At 38.8% G+C, this 20,023-nt stretch overlaps 1 protein-coding gene across 1 annotated transcript in view; it reads right to left on the bottom strand.

Annotated features, from left to right (window-relative positions):
• LOC122803361 (calsequestrin-2-like) overlaps positions 1 to 20,023 on the bottom strand; it is a 362,905-nt gene that overhangs the window by 186,224 nt on the left and 156,658 nt on the right. Inside the window, exons 3-4 of the mRNA XM_044072939.1 lie at positions 12,868 to 12,968; positions 8,481 to 8,592 (exon numbers count right to left, since the gene is read on the bottom strand). Of these exons, the coding sequence (XP_043928874.1) occupies positions 8,481 to 8,592; positions 12,868 to 12,968 (213 nt within the window). The remainder of the gene's footprint in view (positions 1 to 8,480; positions 8,593 to 12,867; positions 12,969 to 20,023) is intronic.

A 20,023-nucleotide genomic window follows, 5' to 3' on the forward strand; every position in this document is an offset into this window, starting at 1 on the left:
AACTTTGAGTCCAAACTGGCCACATCTACTAAAGACAGTCATAATGTTTTCTTCACATATGTCTGCAATCTCAAGGGAAGCAGCCAGATCTGCTCAGAACTGGTGGTCAAGGGCACCTTATACACAAACCCTGTAGATATAGCCAACCTGCTATCAGACAGGTTGAGTGAAAACTTCACTCCTCTGTCCCCCATCAGTAAAACAGGATATCCCAAGTAACTACCCCCCTCCCCTTATGTCTAGGGAGAAACTCATCACTGCCCTCTCAAAGGCACAAAATGCAGCCTCCATGAGACCTGATAACATCCCAGGCTGCATCCTATATGAACTCAGGCAGGAACTAGCAGCACCATTAGGCATATTATTCAGCCAAAGCCTGAGTAATGGCTTCCCAGCTGAGTGGAGGACAGCTACTGTCATCCCTTTGCACAAAGGTGGAGCATTCACCGATCCAGGAAATTATAGACCCATCAGCCTAACTAGCCTGATCTGCAAGGCCATGGAGTGGGTTATCATGGACTTCATTAACAAGGACATTTGGCAACCTCCAGGCACTTGATCCCACACAGTTTGGTTTTGTCAAGGGGAGGTCATGCCTGTTAAATTTGGTCAACTTCTTTGAGACAGTCACCAAGGCCATAGACGAGGGGAAGACAGTGTACACTGGCTACCTTGACCTGGCCAAGGCCCTTTGATACTATTCCCCACTCAAGTATAATAGATAAACTCTCTCAGCTAGGCATCAATCCATATGTTACCAGATGGGAAACAAACTGTCTCACTGATAGAACCCACCTAGTCAAAATAGGGGATGCCACCTCAAGTAGTTCATAGGTTCATAGGTAAGTACTAGGCTATCTGCCCAAGGGCATTTATAAGCCTAGCCAGAATGTGTTGGCTTTCGCCACCCCCCTTAGATTAGTTCCCTGTGCCTCTGTCCAGCAGAGCCATTAGTTCCCTGTGCCACTGTCCAGCAGAGCCACTGCAGTAATCCCCGGGGTAAATTTTCTGTTTCCCATCCACCCATCAAGGTTTGTCTTGAAGAGTGTTAGTGAGGGGCTCTGCCTGATGTATATTGGAATCCTGTTCCACAGCATGGGGAGTCTCTGGGATAAGAATTTATCCCTCCAGCATGTCCTATTTATTGTTATGGTGAGGTTTATATCTCTAGAGCGTGTGGCTCTCCGGGATTTGTTTTTGTTAGGTGGAGCATGTCCATCAATTCTGGGTTGGACATGGCCTTGTATGTCAGGCAGAGATCACCTCTGAGTAAGCTGTATGCAACTGAGTACAGCTGGAGTCTCTTGAGTTGGGATGCATAGGGCATCTGTTTGAGGCCAGTAATCCTCTTGGTGAGGTACTTTTGTGGTCTTTCCAGCTGTTGCTAGTGTCTTGTAAGGTACATCCCAAATGGGGCATTGTATTCTATGATGGGTCTAATGAGTGATGAGTAGGGAGGCACAATAACCTCTTTTGTTCTAGATGCAAACCCTTTTGTGATTAGGTGGGCCACATAGAAGGATTTTCTAACCACCTTGGCAATATGATTATCAAAGGAGAGATTACTATCTACTTGGGTCCCCAGATCCCTTATTACATTTTCTGTATTTAGGGGATTACCACCTATGTGGTAGTTCGCGGGTACTTTGTTTTTTCCAAAGGAGATGACTATGCACTTTTTGGCATTTAACTTGAGGCCATGATTTTGACACCAGGTATCCATCTCAGTGAGACCCATCTGGAGGGTGTCTGTATCAGCCAGAGAATCAATTATGGCCCCTAGTTTGCAGTTGTCTGCAGACTTGGTCAGCCATAGTCCTCCTATGCTTGCCTGTACCTCTGAGAAGTATATACCGAACAGGAGGGGTCCTAGGACTGAGCCCTGGGGGACACCACTTGTAACCGGTTTAGAGTCAGATGTAAAGCCTGCAACTTTCACCATGTGGGTTCTATCCATGAGCCAGTTGGCAACCCATCTCGTGATGTAGGGGTTTATGTTCAAGCTGGTGAGCTTGTCTATAATACTAAAATGGGGAATGGTGTCGAAAGCCTTTGCAAGGTCTAGGTAGGCTGTGTGGACCTCCTTTCCCTCATCTAATACCTTGGTAACTGTCTCAAAGAAGTCCACCAGGTTTAGGAGGCATGATCTGCCCTTAACAAAGCCAAACTGGGTAGGGTCCAAGATTTGGAGGTTCCCAGTGTCTCTGTTAATGAGTTCCATGATGAATGCATTCCATAGCCTTGCAGGCCAGACTAGTCAGGCTTATAGGGCGATAGTTCCCAGGGTCCGTTGTGGCTCCACCTTTGTGGAGTGGGATAACTGTTGCTGTGCACCACTCTGTGGGTACGTAGCCTGTAGAGAGGCTGAATTTGAACAGTGTGTTTAGGTGAGGGGTTAGTTCATTTTGGAGCTCTTGTAAGACACAGCCTGGGACACCGTCTGGTCCCATTGAAGCTGTGTGTTTTTGGTTTTGGATAGGGCTGTTTTAACCTGTGTGTTGGTGATTGATGGGGCCCTACATTCTTCTGGTATGGTTATGGGCCCTTTAGGGGGTGAGAGGGGAGTTAAGTTTGCACTAAACCTGTCTGCCAGAATGTTGGCAATATCAGTTGGTTCAGTGTATTTTGTGCCATTCTGCATTAACTCAGAGCAGATCTGAGAGTTTCCACTTAGGTTCTTGACATAGCTAAAGAACTCTTTGTGGTTATCTTTGGAGTCATTGGCAATTTTTCTTTCAAAACTATCCTTGGATGATTTAATGAGGGATCGTAGTTTCTTGCTGATACTGATCAAGGATGTCTTTCCTTCTTGGGATTTTATTATTTTCTGTACTAGTTTCCTCCTTCTGTTGTATAGCTTGTTTATGGCAGGGGTCCACCAGACTGGTTTCCTTTTCTTGGAGGAGTGAGTCTTGGTTTTACTTGGGATAGCACGATCCATGCATTCCTGCAGATGCTCATAGAGTGCCTTTGTAAAGGTTTCAGCAGCTTGGACAGCATTGTCCTTTAGCATGGAGGCTGCGAACCTTTCCACCTCAGTCTTAAGTAATGTGAAGCTTGCTTTTGAAAAGTTTTTCATGGTGGTTTCCTTGATTGGGGGTGGGGGCGGAATGTGGATATCCAGAGTGATTAGTCTATAGTTTGATCTAACCAGTGAGGGGTTGACCACTGGTGTGGAACACCGGTCACCCATGTTGGTGATGACCAGGTCCAATATGTTGTTCCCTCAGGTGGGGTTGTTGACCAGTTGATCCAGGGCATTCAAGTTTATAAATTCTACAAACAGTGTACCCCAGGGATCAGTCTTGGTGCCTCTGCTGTTTGGGATATACTTCTCAGAGGTGCAGGCCAAATCTAGTGGGCCATGGCTGGCCAAGTTTGCAGACGACTGCCAGTTGAGTGCTGTCATCAATTCCCCTAGTGATGTGGATATCCTCGAAGAGGGTCTCACACAAACAAATGACTCATGCCAGAAACACGGCCTCAGACTGAATGCCAAAAAATGCATCATCATTCCTTTTGGGAAGAATGATGTCCCCATAAATTATCACACTGATAATAAGGTACTAAGCATGCAATCAGTCGTGAGGGACTTGGAAACTCAGGTTGACAGCAAACTGACTTTTGAGCACCACATTGCCTCCATTTTACAGAAAGCTTTCTACATGGCCCACCTCATTAGTAAGGGTATCTCATCCAGGGACGAGGTGCTCATAACATCCCTGTATTCTTCTCTTATAAGACTGATTATTGAATACAATACCCCTTTTGCATGTACCTCTCAAAGCACATGCAGCAGCTGGAGAGACCACAGAGATTCCTCACCTGGAGAATCCAGGGCCTCAAACATCTACCCTACACAGATAGGCTAAAAGTCCTGTCCCTCTACTCAGTCTCCTACAGACTCTTCAGAGGTAATCTCTGTCTGGCATACAAAGCAATCTCAAACCCCACCCTGATGGGACTGTTGAATATCCACAAATCAGGCTCCACTTGAGTAACCTGCACGCGAGACCTCAACCTGGTCTGTGACATCAATAGGACTTGTTGACCAGACAGATTTGTGTCCCAGAGACTCCCCCTTTTGTGGAATAGACTCCCTTTCCACATAAAGCAGAGTACCTCATTAAACCTTTTTAAGCGCAACCTGGCTAACTGGATAGGGAACAGAAAATACACCCCTGGGATTCCACCTATGCCCCTGCTGGACAGTGGCATAGGATGCTGATTTGTTGGAACATGGGCTAAATTCTTGGCTAGGCCTGTAAGGGCCTCAAGGTCAATAGCCTACTAACTTCCTATGAACCTATGATCCTATGAAAGCTGGTGCGAGTGTGATCTGATCGGTAAATGACCATGTCTTCAGCACAGAGTATAAATGGGAGATGAGAGAATCACAAGGAAGTTTGTTAATGAAAATGGAGAAGGGGGACAAGAATGTTCCTTGTGGCACATCTTTGGTAATAAGTGCAGATTCTGATTGGGAGGATCCTATTTTAATTCTCAAGTGTTTGTCAATGAGAAAGTTTTTAAACTGGGGAGTGGTGTCTGGACTGATACCAGTTTGATTCAGTTTGTTTTGGAGAAGATAGTGGTCAATGAGGTTAAATGTCTTTGTTAAGTCTATAGAAAGGGCACCTGTAAGGAGGCCACTGTCAGAGTTTAGCAGGACATCATCAGTTTTGGACCAAAGTGCTCTTGTAGTACTTCATATAGGCCAGAATCCATGTTGATTGGAGGAGAGCAGATGATAATGCTGGATATAGAGGGAGGGTTGGGCGCATACTATATCTCAAGAAGTTTTCTCAGAACTGGGAGGCTGGATATTGGATGGAAGTGAGAGGTATCTTTTGGGATGGCTTGCTTTGGGAGGAGTTTAATTAGAACAATTTTCCAAATCTGTGGCATGATATTTTTTGTGAGACAGATTATATATGTGGATGAGAGGAAGACACAAATGCTGCCTGCAGTGATATATGTTTTCAGATCCAAGTAGGGTATCAGTGGTAGAATAGAAGCATCTTTGGGATGCATGCATTTCAAGTGGAAGAAGTTGATCATACCTCTCAACCTCTTAGTGCAAGAAATCTGGACAAAGTTTGACAAAATGGGGGGACAGAGTTCCAAAAATAGGGACAGATTTTAAATATTGGTCTTAAAGCTTAGAAAATTGCTAGCGTTACACGGTTTGTGTTAACATTAATTTTCTGAAGGATTTGAAGGCTGAAAATCAAATGTTTGTCAGTATTTAGTGACTGCAATCCTCAGATCATTCCAGTGATTTGCCAGAAAACTACGCATTTTATGAGGTGCAGACCAAAAATATAAGGCAAAAATCTGGGCATTCTGTGAAAATTTGGATAGTTGAGAGGTATGAAGGGGATAAATGGTTGTGGGATGGGCAATGCTTGATCTGTGGGAGGTATTGAGCTTATTGATGGAGATAACTACATTTTTTAAGGAAACCTTCTGGAGAAAGTTTTGTTGTACCACTGTGAGTGGTGTTTGTAGACAGGCTATCATGAGGAGGGTTTCTTCTTATAAGTAGGTTTACTTCTTTCCAAAAGTGTTTGGGGGAATGTAAGAGGGTAATTTGTTTCCTTGTTTGGAGATTTCTTTTGTGCCTTCTGATGGACTTCTTGTCTAGGTGATACAAGGCTATAAAGGAGGTGCAATTGCCAGTTGTGGGGGACTGTTTCCATTTTTGCCATGCTTCATCCCTTAGAGTTAAAAGATGTTTGAGTTCAGTGGATAACCATTCTGTTTTTGCTTTTGTTTATAAAGCTTGTGGACAAGTGGAAAAAATTGTCCTGGAGTAGAAAGTTGGTTAGGCTTACAGCTTCTGTATTAGAGTCATGTAAGGAGAATACATGATTCCAGTTGTGGGCTGTGAGGATGGTTCTATGCTTGTCTATATTTGTGCTACTCTGGTTTCTGAAGGCTTTTAATATTGAGGTTGACAATTGCAAAGGTGGTTGGGCAGTGGTCAGTTAGTGATGGTGGCAGCATGTTTATTCTGGAGATGTATTTTGGTATTTGTAATAATTGTGTTAAGTGTGGAGTGTTTGGAGGACCTGAAGTTAAGTTTTGTTGGATCTTTTATGCATTGAAGGAGATCTAGGTCTTCTAGGAAAGTACCCATGTTAGATGAAAGTTGGCCAAGATAATTAAGACTGAAGTCACCTAGAATGATTATGTTATTATTTTTGGGACAGGTATTAAGGATATTAGTGATAAGTATTTTGAATTTATTTAGGAAAGCAGGGGGTGGTATATAGGTGTAGTGATCAGTAATGGTTTGCCTTTGTGAGTTGGACATTTTAGGAGTATCTAGTTAGAACCAAAATCTGAGGAGGAGTTTCCTTGGAGAATGACTTTTGGGTTTAGGTTATTTCTGTACAAAATTAGAGAGCCTCCATATGATTGTTAGGTGTCTCTCCCTTACTTGGCTGCCAGGTATAACCTGGCACCAGTTGATCTGCCTAATGTTAAATAGTCATCCTTTCAAAATGGCATGTGGGCATTGTCTAGAGGCAGACCAAATGGTGGCAGGCATAAAACTGATAAGCAGGTAGGGTAGGTTTTAAATGTGTCTCTCCACTGATATGTCCTTACAAACATCTCATTTCTCATGATATTCTACATCCATTTTCCTGGACATATGCCAGTAGTGCAAGTTGCTTGTTGTCTGTAGTTTCAATACAGTCACATGCACTATGTATTTGTTGGATACCACCACCTTTACTGCAAACATTCCTTGGTTAGCAGGAGTTGTATGCTGCACATATATATGACAATGGCCTCCATCATGAATAATACAGTCATGATTTGGGTCTCCAGAGGGTACCCACTACAGTCAAGAAGTGTGCAGATCTCAGCAGATATAGCTTGGCACTGATCTCTCTGAGGGTGCTTAGCACCTTGACCTGCTGTCTTGCATACTATTGTGATGTATGTGTTACTGTCAACTTCAGGTTTGGTCTACCAGGTATGTCTTGTACTGTGCCATGTAGGGTCTGATAGAGGATCCACTGCACTGTGCTATTTTGTGAATTGTGATTGCTACTTGCCCTCTTTTTGATCTGTACCCCCTGTCTGGCCAGTGAAGCTGAACATAAATCTGATCCATGCTGCTATGCTGTGTTCTGCCCTAGCACTTCCCTTCCCTCACTGTTGTCCATGAAGGCCTTTCCTATATATAACTTGTGGCATTTTAAAATGTGCATCCAGTGTGCTTTGCATCCATTCTTCACTCAAGGTGGGACACATGTCCTATCAGCAGTCTTTCCCTGACCGTCTGTAATGGGACAGTATTGTATTCCACCCATAGTTTCCAGTTCTACCACTGTACAGCTGGTAGAGAGGTCCACCACACTTACATCTTAATTCAGCACTATATTATCTCTTTTATATTATGCTGATAGTTTCTGTGCAACAGTCTAGGGATAAGCCATATTCATTTCTTTATGTGCAATTTTTAGCAGTTGATAACTAAGCTGTTCTCAAATGATGTGCACATCAGCAAGTTGTATATGTGGTGCTGTGTGGTTGGTTGTTAACTGCCAACTCATTGTCGGCTGTGATTGCAGCTGTGTACTGGACTTCCAACACATCCATGTGTGTCACATGGTTACACCTTGCACCATTGCTGAATAGATTATAAATGACACGTTCTTGGTAGCATCCACTTTTCTTTGCCAAATGTCCATGATGTGGTCTGTATTTTTTTATTCCTGGAGGCAGGAGTTTTAGGGCACACAAGTGAATACAGTGACCAGTACAAGATGACATAATGGTTCTTTATCCCCTATGCTCAAGGAACAAGGGTATAAAACGATAAAGTACAAAGGCAGCAGAAACACTTACAGTTCTCAAATCAAGAGTACAAAATGATAAAATACATTTCATAAACAGAACTTTAGATATCAGTGGCAGCATTTGATGAAGAGCAAGTAAATACTATTTAGGTACATATTATAATTATTATGAATAATTATATGCAGTCAGAGAAATGCAGTGATTAACAGAAGAGAAGGGACAAAGGAACGTAAGATATTTGCCAGTAACCTTTCAAAGTATGTCACTGGTATTGCTAGCCTTTATGGCAGATATTTTTCCACTAAGAATGGAATTACAATGATTAAAAAAACACTATACATACAATGACAAATGAGTGCAGGTCCTAAGCTGTGTGACCTGATTAAAATAAATAAATAAATAAGAAGCAGTAGCTCCTCACTGAAGTGGAGTCCAGTAATTCTCTAGGTACCTGTATAAAGGAAAACATCAGAGCAGCCACTTATTATATTATAGTAGTCAAAATGAATTGTGTTTCATGAAGTAATTGTTTAGTCAAATGTACTAATGCCCAGTAAAAGAAATCTGCAGACAAGATAACGGTGAAAATGAGGATCCATCATATTCCTTGACACCCATTATCACCTCATTACATTTTGTATAGGACTTGTTATAAAACTCACGTTCAGAGGTTTCATCTTTAAAGTAGCCAAACAATTTGATTTCATCATCAATCATATCAAAGGCTCGCAGTTCCAGTACATTGTTGATGATCTCCACCGGATCTTCTGTCAGCTGGTGAATTTAAAGGAAAACAATATAGACGGTGTGTCAGTGTGTATTTATGCAGCATGCTTAGAAATGATAAACAAATATAACAGTAATGAGGCAGCAGGCCAGTACAATGGCAGCAGGCACAACGAATGAGAGGTAGACATCACAGGCAGCCGTTTAGTCAGGGTTCATCATTATACACTTCATTAAATGAGTCAGACAGTTGAAAACCAGACAGGATATCACAGGTTCATAATAAGTTACAGATATAGATTTTTTCCATTAATCATTCACTTAATAAGGAGTCATTGTTTTATCCCTTAGCCTCCTGCAGAATTAAAAATAGTGCCCATCTTTCTTTACAAGACTATAGCAGCAGCCTTAATTTCTGTGATAGCTTGATCCTTAAAGCAGGAGCTAAACATATCTCATTTACATAAACATTCATTTTTTAAATAGTCATACTTACTGCAGCGTGTTAAGAGTTAGTAGGTTGTTCAGTCTTTAGATTTTCCTTCTTTAACTTGATGAACTGATCTCACCCCATAAAATTACTAAGTGAAAATCTTAAGTGTTGTATCATCTGCTCGCTGAGGAATGGACAATAGCCAAAGGACACCCAAGTCATTCACACCTGCAGTGCTGACCACAATGTTTATCGGTTCATATTTACAATGATAGTTAATTTGGCTGCCTTGTCTTATTCAAGCCTAGAGTGTTTGAGATGTGGACTGCGCACAGTGCATTCATTACACTGTAACTGAGCTGTACCACTGAATGTGTGGTATTCAGTGCCAACGATAAGCAGTGTAAATGTCAGAAAATAATTTTAACTTAACATGTAATACAAAAAGTTGTTCTAAATGTGCAGCTGAAAAGACTTTTCTCACATTTAAAATTTCTTTCACTATGAGCTGCAAGCAATTGCTACCCATTCTGCCAGCAATCAGGAATGTATTAACTTTTTAACTGGCTGCAAGCAATTGTTAATGATTTAATGATCTTCTTCCTTGGCCCACTGTATAATGGCACAAGCTCTTTCCCTAACTCTGACTGCCACTACTGCACATTGGTGTCATTTCTAGTGAAGGCCTTGATGAGTTCAAACATATTTATTAGAGCAAGGAAGGCTACCATTCATAACTGCCTATTTTCAGTAGTATCCCAGACTTAACATGTTTGCTGAAAAGTGAACAGCATGCAAGTGGAGGCAAAAGGGGATTAAATCAAGGTCTGCAGGAGGTTTCTAATATGTAACTTAACAGCAGGTGAGTATTGCCAAAATGGTACTCATAACATAGTTAAGGTCAAGTGCTTTTTTCAAGTAACTAATTCATTTAAAGTGATACTACCATCGAAAACCTAGTAAAGATTCATAGTAAAAATTCCTTAAACACCATGAAAATTTGTTTACATTTTTTCATGAGCTAATCCTTTTGCATTTCATTAAACATATGTTACCAATGAAAAAAATATTAAAATTTTAATGTATAAGTTATAACTTCACTGCTCTTATCTTTGGTACTGAACTAATGCCTTATCTGGTATTTTATGGCGGCAATACAGAACATTCATTTAGAAGAAGAATTTGTGAGTATGTCTATCACATAAATCAGGCAAATGACACAAGTGCTCTAATAAAACATTTACTTATTTGTAATAATTTTATGAAATTTTGTTTTGCTATACTTGAAGTAGTGAAACCTAATCCAAGAGGTGGTGCCTTTGAAACTTGTTTGGAAACTGTTATGGCAGTTCCATTTAAAAGCACATAATAAGCCAGTCATCAACAATATGGTCACTTTAATTGGATTAATTCCTTGAAACAATGTAATTGATAATTTACTAATTAGCACGCATAAATTTGAAGTTGTGTTGATGTTATCTAGTTCTAAAGAAGTCTATTTACATTTGTAGACAACTACTTTTATTAAAGATTTGATTGTTTATTAACTGGGTCCTTTCTGCATGTTGTTTTTGGTTTTGGGCTGTATTGTGGTGCTGATATCCACCTAAAATGGTAAATTGCCTGATTTCCATTGCACCATGATCTCAGGAGAAATGCTTTGAATTCTCAGAATTCGATCATATGATCTCAACCACATGTAGTTCAACTTACCGAAAAACTGATCTTCTGAAGGGAAGCCTTTTAAAGTTATCTATCATATAAATAATCCCCCTTTCCTCTTGTTCCTTTCACTGACAGGCTTATAGGTGAGTCAGTTTACCATGTAACACAACACTCCTGCTTCTTTGTAATCATCCATACTCTCCTACACACCTCTAGCAACCAAACCATCAGACCTATGTAAGTCCCTTAATGTCATCATCATATTCATATTTAGATAGCCAACATTTATTGCAGACAACTGACAGTGCTTGTTTAACCCCCACCACTTTCCACTGTTTTCTCTCATAGCTGGTGTTCTTGAGAAACCCTAATATCGCACCACAATAGACAATCAATCCTCATTTGCAACTTAAAAGCTTATAACAATAAGCAGGGTGTAGTGAATACTAATAGTACACTGAATATCCTTTATCATAGTCACATAGATGTAAAAATGATCCCTTTGGGATTTTAGTCCTTCCTACCCCCTTCCCTTTTGTGTTCCTTTTAACCCCTTGCTGTTGCTGACCATCATCCCATTAATTTCTTACAGGGTAAAAGCCAACAATAAAGGCTTTCATTTCAGCAACCATTAGGAACTCCACCCTTGGCTGGCAGACGTGGTCACCTGAGTCAGCATGATGGCCTACTGGAACCTGCCCTGCATGTGAGTACTCCCAACCACATGCTAATCAAGGGCTACCATCACCAGATTTATAAGCCGATAACATCCCTCTGGCTGTGCTGTATCATCTGTAAACTTCTGATTGAATTTGGCAAATCATCGAGTAGATCACCAACCCATCCTGTCAGGGTAGGTGAGCTGACTTTTGCCACACATTCATTACCTTCTCCCCTCTTTGACTTTTACAGCTCTTTCACTGATAATCAGACTTGGATCATCAAAATCATAGTCAGGGCTTTATCCCTCTACACCAAAGGGCTGCACTACTCCCCTTCTCAGCCTTTAGATATCCCAAGCCTAGAGTCAAAACTGGTTGGACAAGGCTGTAGAAAATTGTGCTAGCCACAGTGTCAACAAATGTATAAAATAGTGTAGCTAGAGGTGCACAGAGCTTGATAGAAATATCAGGAAAATGTGTGCATAAAAACAGTCACCAAGTAAGAGAAAATGTATCAGTATTGCAGAGTCAGTACAAATCTATAAAATATTTTAATAATATCAATAAAGCATCACTCAGAGTAAGTTATTAAGTTATCTGATGATGTAGATAACATCTAAAATGTGCATCCGAACAGTGCATCATAGCAGAAATAATAAAGTAGAGCCAAACAAAAAATGACAGAAGAAATGTTCCACTGTAAGAGATAAATATGGCAAAATGGAAAAGAAGAAATGTGATGGCACACTGTGAAAAATATTTTAACACAGGTGATATAAAAACTTATATTGGACCACCATACATTTTATAACAAAGCCCGATTGAGATCTTGAACTACATAAACCCTTTAAAGGCACTTTTAAGTTATTGATTCTGGATGCAATCTTTATACTATAGTTTACAGGGTCTATATTATATTCTTGAAAGCCGACAATGTTAAATCTGACATTGTCGTCATGATAATATTGAATGCTCAGAATCTCGAGTGTGAAAATAGAAATCTCCTTAAGGGGAGATTTCCATTTACTGCAATGCAGTGCAGTCTCGGAGTTGGTATATTTAAGTAGCGGGGTGTGTGGGGGGGTAAACATTTAAAGTTTTAATTTTTTTTTCATTTTTGAAGTTATGGAACTTCAACAATATGGTGTCGACCATGTTGTATTTGATGTTCCATAACTTCGATGTTATAATATAGACCCAGTTTACAACCATGTATCTAACATCTAAAACTTGTTAGCTTATGTTGAAAGTTTGAGCAGACTATGTTTTAAATTTTACACTGTCCAATAAAGGGCATCATGCCACAACTGTTATTACAGTGTTTTAAATTAAGTTTAGTCAAGGAGTAGATAAACATAAACATGGCTAGTGAAGACAGCAATCAAAAATGCATCCATATCACATTGCGTTAAAATATTCTTCTGCAAAGATGCATGCACTTTTTTACCATACTTATAATTTACTGTAGTTACTAGAAGCAAAAAAAAAGATCTTTTTAGCTTTATTGATCAAATGTTTAAATATTATTTGTGTTATAAATTGTGTTTTATATTCTATACTTACATCTAACAGAAACTCTACTAAGATGTCAGCAGAAAGTTCACCATCAAATTCTATCACATTTTCATCTTTAAAGACATAGATACTTCCTTCTTCAATTAGACCTAAAAAAGTGGAGTCAATACAACAGTTGAGAGATGATATGACATCTTATGTTTACATTTAAGTGTGATTTAAAAAATGGCTCCTTAATTTTTATTCACATAACAGATTTGATACATCACAATTCTAGTAATAGCTTATGTCAAAACATCTGATAGTATGGTTAAAAGACAGTAAACATTATCCATTAATAAATATCAGGCAAGGTTTAATTCATGCTGCTTACAGGCTTATGCAGTGTGACAATAAATAAGCTGTTCAGCCATCTTATATTTCTGGTCAGCCCTGAATTTAGGCACACTTATTTGGTTATCATAAAATTAAAATATATAAACCATTAAAGTGTAATTTTTCAGCTTTCAAAAATCTTCTGAAGAAATTGGAATTGTAAGTGTTAAAAATAAAGCATGAGTTGGAGTTAATGTACCACATGGTATTGATAATGATAATTGGGAGGGTGGCCTAATGGTTAAGGTGTTTGCCTTACAATCACAAGGTACAGGGTTTGAGTCTCACAAGGGATAATTGGCTAAACTTAAATATGGCTCAAAAGGGCAGTTAGCTTAGTACTAATCTATGAACCTATAAAGAGCAAAATGATTCGCTTGAGTTTTCTATTAATGTATATGTTTTGCTGAAATGCAAATATTCAAATTAGACAAATCTGAACACAATATTTTCATCATAGTACTTTACTCTAAATTTGTGAGTGGCCGTGGTGGTGCAGTGGTTAGCATTGCTGCCTCACAGCCAGAGGTTTTCTGGTTTGATCCTCGGCTGGGGTGCCTTCTGTGCAGAGTCTGCATTTCCTCCCTGTGGTAGTGTGGGTTTTCTCCGGGTGCTCCGGTTTCCTCCCACATCCCAAAGACATGCTGTAGGTAGATTGGACACTCTAAATTGGCCCTAGGTGTGAGTGCGTGCATGTGTGCACCTTCTGTAGAAGGTTGGGTGTCGAGCTGGCACCTCGACACCGTAAAACTCCATTGCCAATCATGAGTGGACAGGTGATCTGCTGTGGCGACCCCTAACTGGGAAAAGCCAAAAGAAGAAGAAGAGGACTTTACTCTAATTTTGCAAAAAAAAGGGGAAAGGTAAAATAAAGTAATTGTTTTGTTTAAAAACAAAGTATTTGTCTTTTCTCTGAGTAATGGTGATCTTGGAGACAATTACACTGTGCGTCCTGTTGTTCATGAAGTAGTATTTTGACAGAACAGGAATTGCTGAGATTTTTTCCATCAAATCCTGTGTGCAGCTGAAGCCTACCAATTACAGAGTGTGAGATCATGTAACAGTATGGCAAGGAAGTTTGTCTTTCCCATAATATTTATGAGATCTCACAGTTACTATATTTAAAGATGCAGGTGTATGTGGGGACTTTGCCACCCCCCCATGTGTGGAGTGCAGGGATTTGCCTATAAAAATACTATCCTTGTAGTATTAATCTGTAGTAAGCCAATATCATTGGTATTTGTTTCAGTGCAACCTGCTCCAAAGAAAGTGCATGCAATGTTTATCCATTCATTTGGTCATTATATCAAGTAGCTGGTGCTATGAGGAACAGTGCATAAACAACATGTTGTAAGGATGGGGCTTAATACCTGTAGAAACACAAATTAAAATGTTTGTGAAGTTCTGATTGTGGTTTTCTGCATTTATATACTTCACAGTAACTTTATGTAACTATAGCTTCGTTACGGATAGTTTAATACTGATGATTTAGCAGCTCAGGATGCAATATTTTGACAGGTGAGGTTTCTCGGAATATGAGAATCACATTCCCTTCCAGTAAGCTTTCATACTTTGTAATATATGCTTTTTTTCCATTGTAACTGTAGTTTGTGGTATGTTTTCCATCTGACATAACCAAGATAAAAGCATAATGATGTGATGGTGGGTTACAGTCAGAAGTTACAAATCATTTGCCCTATAAACTTCTAAACCATTCATTTTGCAAACATCAAGTGTGTCGTTCCTGTTTAGTGCTAAGAATGTATTATAGTGTGTACATTTCCAGATACAATGCAATCTCTCTTTTGTCGGATTTACATGACCTGCAGTCTGGATGCATGGCAATGCCCGAAACATATTGCTCTTACTTATTCTGTCTTTGTATGCCAGCCATGTGTTTGTTAATACCTAATTTTATATAAACTGGTAATTCCCTTCTACAGCCCTACTATCTACAATCAAAGATTTCCCTGGCATTCAGAGATAGATGTTCTCTTACAGTCTCCCTCAGTGTACCTTAATCAATCATAGCCATACAGAAACTGCTTCCTGAGCACATACCACAGAAGGTACCTTTCACATCCTCATGCCTTCATATATTCATGACATTACATTACATAATTTAATGATAGAGAGATGCACTTTGTTTTGTCTGGCTTTTGGGCTGCATCTGATGTATAGATGCTCCACTTATAAGGTTCACTAGTCTGTCCATGTTTGTACCTATGTTTGTCTGTCGTATGAATTCTGGAATTCGGTCATTGTTTGCAAACATTAGTACCTCTTCATGAAGGTTGTTCCATTCAGGTGTCAACTATTTTGTAAAAATATTTAGATGTATTTCCTTTAAGCCTTCCAACATGTGCAAATTTTTTTTTTTAGCATAACTATTAGGACTTTGCAGACTCTCTTGAGGTACTATCTTCAGTAACAACATTGATCTTTGTTTAAAAGTATACAAACTAATCTCTACTAGTCAACTGGCTTTAATTTGTATGACTTCTGGTGAGCAGAATTTTATAAGAGGTTGTAGACACATGCAGTTCTGTACATTCTTCTCTGTTGAGATGTAATCTGTAAACAAACTGAATGAAAAAGTAATGTGAAACCCGATGTCAGCAATGTAATAATGAAGTCATGATGTTCTGTTGAGCATTAGCTGGTTGCAGAAACAACTTAATATTGTGGTTCCATGTTAGAATGCCAACAGTCAGGTCATAGAAAAGCAAGCCAATCAAAGCTGATTGATTCAGTTTTCACCATGATTATTTATCTATAGCGGCATTATTACCACACTCTCTGTGCAGGAGACTACTTCTGCAGCCCTCAACATATTATAATCAAATGACATATCCTTGTATAATGCTAATTGCATTGACAGGTTGTTCTGATAGATTTTAGAACACTTTCATATTCTTTTTTGAGTATGTATGTAAGTGAATGACAATGTTTACGTTCATGCCATTTACTTATAGCACATATTGATGGCTCAGAAGGGTATTTTGTAGTTTTGCAAGGTTAAGAGTAAATGGGGCAATGGATTTAGTCCTGTAACTCACTGTTGTATTACCTCAGAATTGGTATATTTATGTTTGTGGGGTATGTACTGCAGACCCCCATGTTCTTTTTTTCTGTTAATGACAGTATATAAATGTCAGTGACATCAAGATTTTGATAGGCCTTTTAATTTAGTCCAGAAATTATACAATTTATAGAAATGGGGCGGTCTATAATCTCTGTGATTTTTGCAATTAGTCAAATACTTTGGCATTGTGCTGCTGACTCTACTATCAATATCAGTAAATTTGTAAGTCACTATAGTTATGAATATTAATGTTAAGATACTGGGCACATGTATTCAGATAAGAAATAATTGGTTACAGCTTTTCCGGCCACTATTCATAAATGTCCTATTCACTTAAACTGAGAAACATATGGCTTCTGAATCTCATTTTAAAGTAAATTTGTTGCAGCGATATTTGGAAAAATGCAACATGTCAAGTTTTAATATTGATGTGGCAGTGACCCATGTGTTGATCCTCTCTCTCTCTGTATATATATATATATATATATATATATAGAGAGAGAGAGAGAGAGAGATGTATCTAGAGGGAGAGAGAGAGAGAGAGTGAGAGGGGCACCATTGCAAAGCATCTTCAGGTAATGTCCTTCAGTACCTCAGATTCCACAACAGTACAAAAGAAATATGCTTTCATGCTCACTAACCAGTACTAGGCAACTCCAAACGTCTAAATTTTCAGTCATATCCACTAGCTCCTCCCAAGTTGCTGCCTTAACACTGAATAAAATGATCGAGCAGAGAATTGACTTATTTAATTTCTGATGTAATAATTCAAGAATATTACCATGAAATACAATTTACGAGTGCGATTCATTTCCAGGAATGTGTCTAATGTAGGTATAAATTTTAAGTAACCTGAGTAATATATAGTATGGATTTACAACAGAGATGTAAAGTCAATGAAGTGCGACAACTGCAAGAACATAACTTATATATAAGCAAGTTGCTGTAATCCAAGCATGATGAAGAATAGCAAATTAATGAAATTACATACCGTAAGTTATAGGGTGCAATGCGTACCAGGAAAGAAGAAGAAGTTAGTATAAGTATAGATAAGAATAAAAAAAAAAACAAGAACATTTCTAGAATTAGATATGATGAATGAGAGCAGGGTAGAACAAAATAGTACGGACAAATCTGTGGGTGGTGTACAAATATAGTAGCCCTGAAGTAGCCTGGCATTCCTGGATCAATAGAAACAGGCAATAAAAAGAAGGAAATAGAAGTGGCCATAAGATACAGGTGATTTTGGGGATTATAACAGAATTTGTTGAAGTCAGGAGAGAAAACTGCAGGACTGGGAAAAAGTGTCCAGAAAGGTAGAATGGAAAGAAATAAGACACAAGCCAGGGAGTCTGACTGGCATAGGAGGAGAGAAAAGATATGATGAGGACAGGACAGATATAGGGACAGGGAATTTAGATATGATAGCAAATGGGGAAGAGAAAGATGTACCTGAAAACATGTAGAGGAGAAACGCATTCCAAATACTAGACAAGTGAAAGGAGAAGGCTTCTTGCTTGGGCCATAAAAAATTGGGATCGAGGTTAAAGGCTGATAGTGGGTGAAAACAAGGAGTATAACGTGTGGGAGTTCATTTAAAATATCAGTGAAGCCAGAGATAAGGGAGCCAGATGAGTTATTTACTGTTTAGGTACCACAATTGCCCACTGTCTTGCCTATGCAGAGAAGAAATAAAAATCAGACTACATAGAGACTAACCTTTTTCACATCTTTTAAGAATTAAGTAACAGAAGTATTCCAGATGTTTTTGAATTGATATCACTGGGGCAAGAAGAAGTTTTGGTTGTGGCATCCTTCTAGTAATTAAGAGTTAAGAATGGCCTAATGATACAATGGCAGTAGGCCTCACTGCTTTCCTGACAACCTGCATTCTAGCAGTGGCCCAGACACTGTTGGGGAAGTTGTAAAACAAACAGCAATCAAGTGGTTAGAGATCAGCTTTCCTTCTTTTGGTGGGAAGTGACTGAATATTCTGTACTGCAGGAATGTCCCTGGAATGCAGTCAAGATTGACCTCTGGCATGGGGGAGAGAACTAAGATTTCTGTAATTAGTGCACATTAGTCATAACACTGCAATGATGCACATGCAGAAGGATACATATGCATTACACTGGATACATTGCATGATAATGCATCTAACTTCTTTTGAAAAAAAACATAACTCATTTTTATTCATGTTTTATTTATTTATTTATATGTCTTTACTAGGGTAGTGCATTGGTCTCAATGGACCATTTGCAGGCACAGACTGGATGAATAAAATCACTTAAGAAATTAACAAAAACATATTTACAGATACAAGGATATGCTAAAAATACATTTACAAATGTAAGAATATGCTACAATATTTAGTTCAAGAAGCAGTCTACAATATCAAAACATGGATGGAAAAATGGAATTATGCTTAACAGAGCTTTTAGGATAAGAAGCAATCATAGTGAATGAGATGGCTTATTCTACAAGGGTAGCAACATATCATTGACATTAGAAGAGGTGATTTTGAATAACTGAAGAAAGGGATACCATGGGAAGAAGACAGAAAAATGGCAACAGAGACATGCAAAGGGAAGCGGAGTTGGAGGAAGTGTGAGAGATGTGAAGAGATAAAGGAGGTAGGATGAATGAGAGGCAATAAGTGAGGGATTACAAGATGAGATAAAGAACGATGAACTAGGGATAGAGTGTGTGAGAGAGCTGCAGGGTTCATATTATGTGACCTGTGTAAGTTCAGCTGAATTTTGTTTGGGTGAAGAGTATTCCTTGAGTTGTTGTCTGAAGTCCAAGTACTTTCTGACATCTCTGATTGAGGAATGGAGTTCCATAGTTTAGGTGCTGGGATGGTAAATGCATGGTCAGTGCAATGATGTTCAATTTTTGGAGTTAGTAGTGTGGGTTGAGATTGAGAGATACCCCTGAGGCTATATTTTGGGGTTTTGGTGAAGAGTTTATGAGTGAGTGGGGAAGATGTATCAGGAGAAAGGGTTTTGTGAATTAGCGATCCTTGTAAGAGGTTGGTTCTCAAATGTAGACTGAATAATACATGCAAATGCAGCCTTTTTATATAAAGGTGTGTAGGTTCATTTTACTGAATTTATTCTCAGCAGCAGATGTACACAAGTAAAATATTTACCATATTAATTAACTGTCAGTGAAGATTACATTTGTTTATCTTTTTCCTATTGCCTAAAATTTCAACAATAAAATCTGCAGGTGTGTTTATAGACAACCATCAGTATGTATTATGATCCTATTGTAACCTTTATGATGCTCACAAATTTCTGAACTTTCAGTACCAGATATTCCTTTATTCATCTAGTGCGATTTTGAAATGCTCTTATATTCCTGCTTGTCTTACCCTTCATGCTAACCTATTCAAGCACTTCAGTGTTTAAAATTATTTTTGATCTACCAGAGTTTGTCCATACTTTATCAACTATGTTTACCCTTTTACCTCAGTCATTCACTTATAACTGCATTCATTTAGATTGTCTTCAGTAAAGGCATTAAGCACCAGAAGTAAATCAATCCTGAAGGTGCATCTCATTGAAAAAAAAATTTTCAGGTTTGTTCATAATCCCATGTCTCTCATTTAATCAATATATATAAGCAAACAGAATTGTACATTTTCTAATACCATGCTGTCTGTTATATATGTTTTATGTGAAAATGTTATCTTAAATGCACAGGCTTTGTTGGCCTTTCATTGTTAAAGGTGTATTTATT

Source organism: Protopterus annectens, chromosome 5.part1, assembly GCF_019279795.1.
Source record: "Protopterus annectens isolate FY-2018-M chromosome 5.part1, PAN1.0, whole genome shotgun sequence".
Classification (NCBI taxonomy): domain Eukaryota; kingdom Metazoa; phylum Chordata; order Ceratodontiformes; family Protopteridae; genus Protopterus; species Protopterus annectens.